Source organism: Platalea leucorodia (genome assembly GCF_965183815.1).
Source record: "Platalea leucorodia genome assembly, chromosome: Z".
In the NCBI taxonomy this organism is placed as follows: domain Eukaryota; kingdom Metazoa; phylum Chordata; class Aves; order Pelecaniformes; family Threskiornithidae; genus Platalea; species Platalea leucorodia.
The window spans coordinates 91,703,135-91,713,941 of NC_138858.1; the positions used below are offsets into that span (position 1 = coordinate 91,703,135).

A 10,807-nucleotide genomic window follows, 5' to 3' on the forward strand; every position below is an offset into this window, starting at 1 on the left:
AGACCACACCGCCTCCCGCAGCAGCAGCCGGCTCCTCGCACCAAGATGGGCGCCAGGGTAAGAGTTCATTTTCCTCTGCTCCACGCAACAGGTTTGCATTGGGAAGGGGACAGGGTTTGTGGCTTGAGACACAAGGGCTACATTAGTCTATGTGTCTTTATTGTCTATGCTTCCTTACTTGTTCTCGCTCTCTAATTTTTTAATCTCTCTCTCTCTTTCTCTCTCTTCTCTTGCGTTAATTCTATTATTTGGTCTGCGCTACTACTTGGAGGTACAGTAAGAAACCATCCCTGTTTCCCAACTGACTTGTGTGGCACTCATATTCGATGACAGAGGGTTTGGACGGTTTGCTTTTTTAAATTAAAAATTGATAAATATCATTGGCTGGGATTTCAGGAAACCACAGGAGTATGGGAAAGAGCTATAGTTCGGACTCAGCTCCATCCATTTTGCCACTTAGTCTCTGAAGTGCCTACGAGCTCTAAGAATGTACATGGCTAATTTTTTGGTTGGTTTAGTGCAAATTTCTGATTGATATTTTCAGTGTGACCAAGCAAGCGATCTTCTCTCAGTCCCTCTGAAGCTCTGATCTTAATCATGTATGTTAGGCTTTTAAGTCCTGTATCTTGCCATGACATTTCAATTAGGTCAAATGAAAAGACATGCGAGGTAAATGAATTTCCTTTGAGACCTAATTTAATCTCCAAAGAACAAACATGGAATAAGAGATTACCACAGATAAGCTACTGGCTTGATTTGTGCTTTGAGTCTTTGGAAGAAGACTTAAATGATGCCTTGAAGCAGGTACACGATGTCTCAGGAGAATGGAAATGGGTTAGAGCGCACGCCATCTGCAACTTTAAATGCAAGCTTGGTAAAACCACGGTCTTTGATAGCAAAGCTGGTGGTCCCAGCTCCTAGGGAAGAGCACCCAGCTCTTGGAGGACACAGACACTAAGTGACCTCAGGAGTTGCCTTCTCAAGGGAGAAGCCATGAGCTGTGGGAGGTTGTAACCCAGAGTGTTTTCTTTAAAGGTTGTAGGAGAACTTCAGCCCTGAGGACCAGGAGCCAGCAGGACCCAACCTGTGAGCTCCAGGCTCTCAGCCATGTCCCCGGCTGCCGAACGCGTGCCCTGGCGATGGCTGGCGGCGGGCAGGGCGTCGCGGAGGCTGGTGCTGGTGGTGGTGTTCGTCGCGCTGCTGCTGGACAACATGCTGCTGACGGTCGTGGGTACGCTGTGCGGCTCTCGCTGTGCTCTTCGGGCGCCGCTGCAGGGTCTCGGCTCCTCGGTCGGTCTCCGGTCAATGCCAGCAGGGTCCCTGTGCAGGGAGAGCCCTGGGGAGGGCTGGGTGCAGGGAGCTTGCAGGACACCGACATCTAGCCAGCACCATTCAGTTCAGCTGCATGCCGAGCCAGAAAATGGAGTCAAATCACTAACTAATCCCTTCCCTGGCTTTTCTTTCAGTACCGATCGTCCCCACCTTCCTTTATACAACAGAATACGAAGGTGCTAACAGCTCCGTTGCCCCAGCCCGGACTGAGCCTGCTTCTCCAGCCTTGAAGGCTCCTCCTTTCTCCTCCATGTTCTCCTATTTTGATAACACCACAGTGATCGTCTCAGGCTCCGCCAACGCGACGGAGCTGGTGAACGGGACGGAGAGCAGCCGCCCGCCGCAGCCCCCCGCCAGCAGCCCCCCACTGCCGAGCGGCTGCCCGGAGGGCGAGGAGTTCCTCGCCAAGGAAAACGTCCGCGTGGGGCTGTTGTTTGCCTCCAAGGCTCTTGTACAGCTGGTGTTCAACCCGTCCGTGGGTCTCCTGACCAACAGGTAGGTCAGAGACCTGGCTTTGTACCAGGGTGTAGCCCTTCAGGGACAGGCAGCTCCTGCCTGCTAATGAAATCACCATTAGCTGAGCAGTAAAGGTCTGTGCTGCCGATGTGCGGCCCCTGCAATCACAGAATTACAGGAACCGGTGGGTAAAATAGCAAGGGGGAGAATATATGCATCAAAATAAGCGTGAATTTTACCTTTTCTAAAAGCCTACAAATGGCTTGCAAGTTTATATTACAACATAAGCCTCACTAATGCTCTCCTCAGGTGCAGACAGATGCTATTTAATACCAATAACCATCAAATAAACAAACAAAGATTCCCACCCTGCTATGGATATAATGTTCTTGTTCAGATGTTCTGCCTCTGAGTTTTAATATGCCTTTGTCCCTAGCAGACACGTGTGAGGGGCGCTGGGCTCACCTCCACATGGTCTGGGTGGGCAGATGCACTGGCAAAACAGAGCGGTGTCTCCGGGCGTGCTTTACGGTATGATCTGGGGGCACCCAGACACTGGATGCTTCCTTGAACAGCGCTCATGAGCACATCCACGCGCTCAGGAGATGCTCACCAGCCCACAGGGATGTGTGTGTTAAGGCTGGGCAGCAAGACCAGATCTTAACCTGGAATGAGGAATCCTCCCTGAGATAGTGCCTCTTTTTTCCCTTTCCAGGATAGGATACCACATCCCCATGTTCATCGGATTCATCATCATGTTCGTCTCCACAGTCAGTGAGTATTGCCCTGCTGTCTGCCCTTCATACGCAGCAGCACAGGAGAAAATACTTGGGGCTGTGCCTGCACCGCTGTCCCTGTGCAGGAGAAAGGAGTGAGAGCAGAGGAACCGGACTCAGAAATCAGTGACAAGAAAGGACAAGCGGTCCCCTGCCCTCTCCAGCACCCAAACTGGTGCAAGCTGAGGCCGCTCTTACCCTCTGCGGGGTTTTAACGCTCAGTCTGCAGTTCTGCCTGACGCCGTCTCTCTCCTTCCTCCACAGTGTTTGCTTTCTCAGGCACCTACACCTTGCTGTTCATCGCCCGAGCCCTCCAAGGCATCGGGTCGTCGTTCTCATCAGTCGCAGGTAAATGTTTTAGCTACACCGTAGTACACATTAGCTCCCCTTGTCTGGGTTCAATTAGCATCTCAGGAATGATCAGCAGCATGGACACGCTGGGTGCCTTTCTCAGCTTTGAACTCCTCCTCCTCACTGCCCCTGCCTGGCTGGTGCAGACGGTGCACCAACACGGCCCAGCTGGCAAGCAGCTAACCCTCCCCAAAGCCCAGGCTGCTTTCAGAGAGGAGCCCCACCACCACGGTACCAGCCAGCCTCACGTGGCCTCTGCTTTCTCTCTGCTCCCAGGCTTGGGCATGCTGGCCAGCGTGTACACGGACGACTTCGAGAGGGGCAACGCGATGGGGATCGCTCTTGGAGGCTTGGCCTTGGGTGTGCTGAGTAAGGATACCTTGCTCCCAATGGGGTGTAAATCAACGGCATCTCCAGAGCCTTGTCGGCCATCACCTACAGCTTCCACCTGCCTGGCTGCGCCCCTTTCCCAGCAGCATCCTGCGGGCATGGCTGGCCTGTCCGCCTCCTTCCCTCTGCTCACTTTCCATGGCCACTTCCCGCCAGATCCGACACCTTCCCACCACCTTCACCAAACACCCGCCGGGGGATTCAGAGAAAACCATGGTGGCAGCGGCCGAGCACTGCTGCCCGGGGGGCGCTGGGGACGGTGGCACTGCCGCCGTGTGACGCAGCCTTTCCCTTGCAGTCGGGGCCCCTTTTGGGAGCGTGATGTACGAGTTCGTGGGGAAATCGTCTCCCTTCCTGGTCCTGGCGTTCCTCGCCCTCTTGGATGGAGGTGAGAAGCCAAATGGTTTAATCCTACAAAAAAAAAAAAAAAAAAAAAAGTGAAAAGATTTAAATGCAGAAGTTCAGGGGAGGATCTCACAGGGTTTGTGAGAAGGAAGAGGCAGATTAATACAACACGGGTGATATCATCAGCACTGGTTATTCCGTTATTGCTAAATCATATGTTTTCTACCACCAGATGCATGACATAGCAATAAAGTAAGAATTAGTCCCTCATTACTTAATAAACCCCTTGATTGCTTTAATGGCTTGACTAGCACATTGAATAAAGCTCTTTGAACTGTGAATTCTTTGTAAAAGGCACACTTGTCTGCTGCCTCTTCGCCGTGCCACGAAGGAATTAGACTTTGCCAGAATAAATGGTGATCCTTGTTCTTTCTCTGATAGCTGTATTACAGATGCAGGCCACGAGAGCCTTCAGAGTGTAACGGCAAAGTTATAGATAGCAGAAATGTGCATTTTTAGTGGGAAGTATTAAGCTAATTAAATTACAGTCACAGCTACCATCTTTGCCTAGATGTAATGCAAGACATCTTTAATGAAGCATGTAAGAGCTTTTGGAAAATGAAACGTAGGTCCCATACATATGAAACTTTCTTTTTTAATCCTATTCTTTTCCACATCTAATTTCTGTCATGCTCTAGTTGCGGCTCCCCAGCAGGCAGCTGGCAGCCTGATGGAGAGTATTTGCGTATCTGACTGCTTCATGGGCTGGCAAAACACTTCTAACACAGTCCACTTCAGGGAGTTTTGCTGCTCCCTCCCGCGGGAGCAGGGCTGGGAGCCACCTCTCCCTCTGCCCACTTGAACGACGTCCCCAAACACAGTTACTGCATCCCCGGGGGCTCTGCCAATGAAAGGGGTCGCGCTAAAGGAAAAGCCAGAGGGAAATGTGGATTGAAGTGATGCTGTCTCCAGCAGTAAGCTAATAACAGTGTTTTCTTCCCAGCTTTGCAGCTCTGCATCCTGCAGCCCTCTAAGATCTCCCCCGAGGTGAGTACAGATGTGCGTGCACGCGTGGGCCGGTGCCAGGCGGCGCGAAGGAAGCGGGCGCGGGGCTGTGCAGGCACCGAGCCGAGGGCGGGTGTGAACGCACCGGCGGCTCTCAGCCGGCGTAACCCCGCTTTGCCACCCCGCAGAGCACCAAAGGCACGCCGGTGTTCACCCTGCTGCGAGACCCCTACATCCTGGTCGCTGCAGGTAAAGGCGGACGTCAGCACACACCGCGCTCCTCTTTGTGCACCTGCGTCTCCTGATTAAAGAGATTCACTCGTGCCTGCTTGAAACAGCGGCAGAAGGTGGCTAAAATAGAGCATTTCTCCCTTTTCTCCCCGTCAGGAGCCCTCTGCTTCTCCAACATGGGGGTCGCCATGCTTGAGCCCACCTTGCCCATCTGGATGATGCAAACCATGTGCTCCCCAAAATGGCAGCTAGGTAGGTGTCGTGCTTTGCAGCCTTCCCTCCCAAACAGTTGCTTGATTTGGTTTAGCTAGAACCGGTCCTGCTTTGGCACTGCGAGACGGATTGAATAATCTCTTATATCATTCTAAAAAAGAAGAAAACATATACCCTCGCCCGCACAGAGTGAGTGATCCCAGGCTGCGTGTTTCTCCAATTTCAGCTGGAAATGTCCTTAGCGGTAGCTACACAATGTGTTTTTCTCTGTTACTGAAAAAATTGTATAGAATCAGACTCCCCACAAGAGCAATAATGGTGGAAGAAAGGCTGTTTCGTGCACGGGAAGCCTGTCGAATCCCGTCTTCTGCAGGGCAGATAATGGTATCGTGCTGGGCTGAAATCGTGGCAGCCAGATGGGTTTTGCAGAGGCAGCTCTGAGTAAAACAAGGCCATTTAGAGAGTTCCAGGCAGGACAGGATGGTCCGTGCTAATTACCAGCTGCCTAGAAAATGTGATATGGAGATAACATTGTCTGTGTTTGCTACAAAAATAAAAACTAATTGTTATAAAACTCAATTGGCTGAGGAATGACCTGGGGGGTGCCCCGGGCTACACTTAGATCCCAAATTGAATTGCAGCCTGGGAGCAGGAGAGCTGAGAGAGCTCCTAATCGAGTTATCCTCTGGCCAGGCAGGAGCATCCATCCCGGTAAGAGCCTACAGTGCTTCTCATGAGCAAGTGATTGAGCAAGGATGGGCGAGGGTGAAGCAGCGTCCCAAGGATTCTGGCAGTGGGGAGAAGGGACAGCGTAGCTGCCTGGTAACCACAAATGTCACAGGCTGAGAAAAGCTCTCAGGGCTGCTCCCGTCACCGCTGAACTCAAGGGGAACCTTTGAGGTGACTGAGCAGGACCCAGGGGTCAGCAGACATCGAAGAAAATCCCAAATATATTCACTAGATTTTCAGGTACCTGAGATTTGAGGGCAGTTTGGATGTAGACACGGTTCAACCGCAAGCCACCCATCGCACAAGCTGTTATCAGCTCACGGGGCTTCTTTATTTGTATGCTTTGGTCTGCCCACTCCCATAATCCTGGGGAAAAAACCCAGAAGAGCTTGGCCTAAACCTGCAGGATTAACTGTGTTCTGTAGCTGTTAAAGAGAGGAGAGAAAATTAAACATAAATCAGTGCGTTTCAATAAGGAAGTTGTCTTAGTGAAACGGAGCTGATCAGTTTTATTTTAGTTGGCGGGAGAGTATATTAAAAATAAACAACTGGTAAATCAGCAAACAGTGCAAATATTTAATTTTGACTACATAATGATCTCCAAGCTTTTTACTTCAGCAGTTATTTTATTCCTCTTTATTTAGTAACTGAAAAGCAGAAGGCAAGGGGAGAAAGGTGGAAGAGGGAGAAACTATGACAGGAGAGAAGGACGGGCTTATTAAAGCAGCGGGGACAAAAACGTTCTGCATTTAGCTTCTGGTTGTCTCACAGATTTTGTGGGTGAATCACTGCACCTCTGCGTGCCTCAGTTCCCCCCCCATCAAAAGCAAACACATTTTCTATGCCTCCCTCTATCTTCATAGAGGGATCCCCACCCTTCTACAGGGCACGGAGCAACGGGGCAGGCAGCGCAGCGGTGACGCCGAGCAGCGGCGGTGGAGGACACGGAGAAGCACCACTGCGTGGCCAGGCACCCCCAGAGCGGGTGCCGGACGCCAGCTTGCCTTGCCCGGCTCGCGATATTCTCCAAATGAGAGAGGCAGTTAGCGAAGTGAATATTTTTGCAATTCCGCTCTATTTGCTTGGGGATGACGCAGGCTTTATTATTCTCTCTCTCTCAGGGATGGCGTTCCTCCCTGCCAGTATATCCTACCTCATCGGCACCAATCTCTTCGGGATTCTGGCTAACAAAATGGGCCGGTAAGTGGAACGTAAGAGATTTCAGCTCAAGCCAGCCCAGCCCTGCGCTTTCAGCATGAATTGTAATCATGGTGGTGTGCACGCTGAGAACATCTGCCCTCTCCTAACTGTGGCTTCGTTGCAGGTGGCTCTGCTCCCTGATCGGGATGGCTGTGGTGGGAATTAGTCTCCTTTGTGTAAGTAGCGCAAGACGATTTCGAGACCTTTCTGCAGAAGAATCAGCAGGGGCAGCGTGGGCGATAGTACTGAAACAGGGTTACGTGCCCAGCAGTCGGTAGATGTTCAGCAGTCGCACGTGTGTATCGGTTTCGCAGATCTATGTTACACCTTCACACCTCACACACCTCTCTCCGCTCAAAGGTACCTCTGGCCAAAAATATTTACGGGCTGATTGGCCCCAACAGTGGGCTCGGCTTTGCCATAGGTAAGCTGTCAGCGTTCAGGCTGCGCAACACAGCTCACACGCAGCTCTCACCACTGCCCTGGGAGAAGGCGATGACTGATCAGGTCCTTCTTGCTTTGGGCAGGAATGGTGGACTCCTCGATGATGCCCATCATGGGTTACCTCGTGGACCTTCGCCACACCTCCGTCTACGGCAATGTCTACGCCATAGCTGATGTCGCCTTCTGCATGGGCTTTGCGATCGGTATGGATGAACTCTTACCCACGGGACGACGCACTCGGTGTGTCTCTCCCTCGGTTTATCGCTCCCTCTCCTCCACCCAGTGTTCATCGCAAGCAACCGGCACTGCGTCTGCAACCCAGTCACCATAGATCGATAGGCCCCCTCCAAACTGGAAAGGCACCTTTCGCTCTCTGTCATCTTAACCTTTTTTAATTTTCAAATTTGCAGGTCCCTCCACAGGCGGGGCGATTGTACGAGCTATCGGGTTTCCCTGGCTGATGATCATCATTGGAGTTATCAATATTGCTTACGCTCCTCTCTGTTGGTACCTGCGCAACCCTCCCGCTAAAGAGGAGAAGATTGTGAGTATACTTTATTCCCTTAAAGTACAGGGGATTGATAACAGAGAGATTTGGGAGAGGGGATTAGAATAAATTTGCCAGGGATTGTGTCTTCCCTTTTGAGCTCTACTCTGCCCTCAAAAAAGGGATAAAAACCTCAGACAATAAACCCAGAAAAGTTTAGAGCTATGGTCCTTTCCCTAACTCACAGCTTGTATTCCCTGGGCAGAAGTTGGCTGCTTTGGCTTTCTCTAAAAGTGGTAACGCTCCTGTTAACTATTCAAATTAATCACTATTTTTACTAAAGCACGATTTCTTCTCTCCTTTACCCAGGCAATCTTAAGCCAGGAATGCCCCATGCAAACCAAAAGCTACACCACTCAGAAAACCCTGCGCGATTTCCCTCTCACAGATGACAGCGATGTGGAGGCAGAAAACGCGGAATAGCCAGTGCAAGGACGCGTGCCCTGTTTTGAAGCTAATATTACGTTTACAGAACATGGATGTATTAGCAGCCAAGAATAACCCAGCCTCCCCCAAGGCTTGTGGACACAGGACGGACACAGGCTGTACCGTTGCCCTGTTCTCTTGGCCACGCAATCCACAGCAGGGAGTAGAGACCTGGGATTTGGAGGCTCTGCCCATTTAGTTAAGCCACCCCTTTGCTGTGTGACTTCTAGGCAAGTTACCCAAACTCACTACATCTCATCTGTAAAAAAAAAGTTACAAAGATGAGGAGAACCGTATCATCCTGTCCTGCAGAACAACACTGTCTCGGGCACAGCCTGCTCATGCAGTAGGGGATAATATCAACACCTCTCCCAGATGAGTCCAGTGGCATTTGTTAACGTCTTTAAAGCGCTTACTGTTCTTGAAAGAAAAGTACTGGAGAGAATGCAAATGAAATCAGCAGCATCAGCTTTGGGAGATTTCTTTCTTCAGAATTCTGCTATAATCCCCAGCATGAAACCTTTCTGCAACAACAGGGCATTATCCATCTGTGTCACTGCCAGTCCGTCAATAAAGATGTCGCTGTACTGCTGATGTGCTCCGTGCTCCTCTGAAGACAGTTAAAAAAATCCACAACCTTTATTGCTGTCTCGGTATAGCTTTACGTGCTGTGCTATTTATGTGCTACTTATGGCTGCTTGTGCGTCTCCTCCACCATCCATTAAATTAATTAATTTGTTTGAAGAACTCCAAGAAATTCAGGTAGAAATAAGGCTGAAAGCAGTTTTAGACTCTTCGACTCAGCCGACAAAGCCAGTCAGATCCCTTGTGATTCTAAGCGACTAACAGCGCATTTTTAAAAATCCCTGCCCCTCAGCTGAGGTGGGGTAATGGGCTGTGCTTGTGATCCTAACCCACTGCAAGGAGAAGCACAATAGATTGATTTAATTGCCCTTTTGCAATTTCCTGGCCACAAGTTTAGAAAGAGAGCAGCTGCACTCTTAACAATAATTATTGAGTATAATGGTCTGTAAAAGTATGTTACAGTTAAGCAAGAGAGAGAGAGAGTGAAGTAACAGAGGTACCAAATTCATCTCCTAAGTATCAGAGAAATTCCCGTGATCTCATTTTTTCCAGTGAAACTTCAAACTTACAACTTCTCTGGCTCCACTGTCGGCAGTTTATATAAACTCATTTCTGTCTTGAATGAGCAGTTGTGTAACGCAGAGCCATTTCACTTGCCAGAACGAACAGATGATTCACTGCTCTGGAGCCCAAGCAGCACAATGCAGATGCACTTGCCAGCAGGGAAACAGGAGGATAATAACAATTCGTCAAGATTTGGTACCTTATGACTCATTACCAAAGGTCATAAATGGCTATTGTCAGGCAATCCCACAGCCACGGCGGGCCCATTGCCCCTCGCTTTGCACATATAAGATGAAATTATATTTCTTAGGCTGACTGGAAATGACTAATGCTAAGCCTGTTCTCAAAAACTGGTTATTTTTGTCTTCCACCTGTTCCCCTGCTTTGCCAAGAATAAAAGGAAAAACGCGTTTGCTTTCTGTGATGGAAGGAAAAAAATGCGAGCTGTTCTATTTGGGGATCTGTTCACACCTCCCAGTTAAATATTAACACTAAACCCCTCTGTGTGCTGGGTTGCTCTGGAAACATCCCCCCTGCGAGGACCAGCAGAGCAGACGAGCCTCCGACTCCCGCACGTCAGACTCTTTCCTCCGGCACTGGCAGCTCTGACTTCTTAATTAATAAATTAGTTGCAGCGCCAATGATAATGATGGAGTTTCTCCGCTCTGAGTGAGGAACTAGGTTGCAATCTTTGCATCAAACGACACGATTTTTTTTTTTAACCCACCCTGCTGAAAAAATTCGTGATTCTTGAGTGCATTAACAGCGATACAAAGAGGTGCCGCCACCCCTGCGGCTTGGGGAGGCAGAGGGAGCCAAGGCGGGTCTTGGGAGCTGTGGAGGGAAGCGTTTCCCCCTCCTTGGGGAGAAGAATCTGCAGACAAACGTTTCCCTCACGGCTTCTGCAGTGTAAAATTAAACACCGTGGGTCTGCATCGTGGTTGTCCCCTCCGTCCCTGAGGCAGCTGCCATCTCCCACTGCCAAAGCACCGACACAGCAAACGCGGCCTGAGGCCGGACGCTCCCTCCGCCACCACCCTGGTGCCTCAAGCAAGACGCAGGGCTGGACCAGCACCCGGACGGGGCTGCCCAGGGACGGCGCACTTGAGAGGGCTCCTCTCAGGCTGACTTCCCCGCCCAGAGCGGCGGGCCCGGCCGCGGGCCCACCCGGGGGACCGCCGCCATGACGGCCCGGCCCCGCCCCTCCCCTCCG

General features: G+C 50.7%; 1 protein-coding gene across 1 annotated transcript; it reads left to right on the forward strand.

Annotated features, from left to right (window-relative positions):
* Positions 1-1,107: 1,107 nt before the first annotated feature.
* Positions 1,108-8,885, forward strand: LOC309602589 (chromaffin granule amine transporter-like; the record flags this gene model as incomplete). Its single annotated transcript, XM_082336250.1, has 15 exons — positions 1,108-1,231; positions 1,467-1,827; positions 2,504-2,562; positions 2,829-2,912; positions 3,192-3,284; positions 3,604-3,693; positions 4,654-4,697; positions 4,844-4,904; positions 5,043-5,138; positions 6,950-7,028; positions 7,153-7,204; positions 7,389-7,452; positions 7,556-7,675; positions 7,883-8,016; positions 8,329-8,885. 15 exons carry the CDS (start codon positions 1,108-1,110, stop codon positions 8,440-8,442), a joined length of 1,575 nt encoding a protein of 524 aa, XP_082192376.1. The 3' UTR covers positions 8,443-8,885.
* Between the last annotated feature and the right edge of the window lie 1,922 nt (positions 8,886-10,807).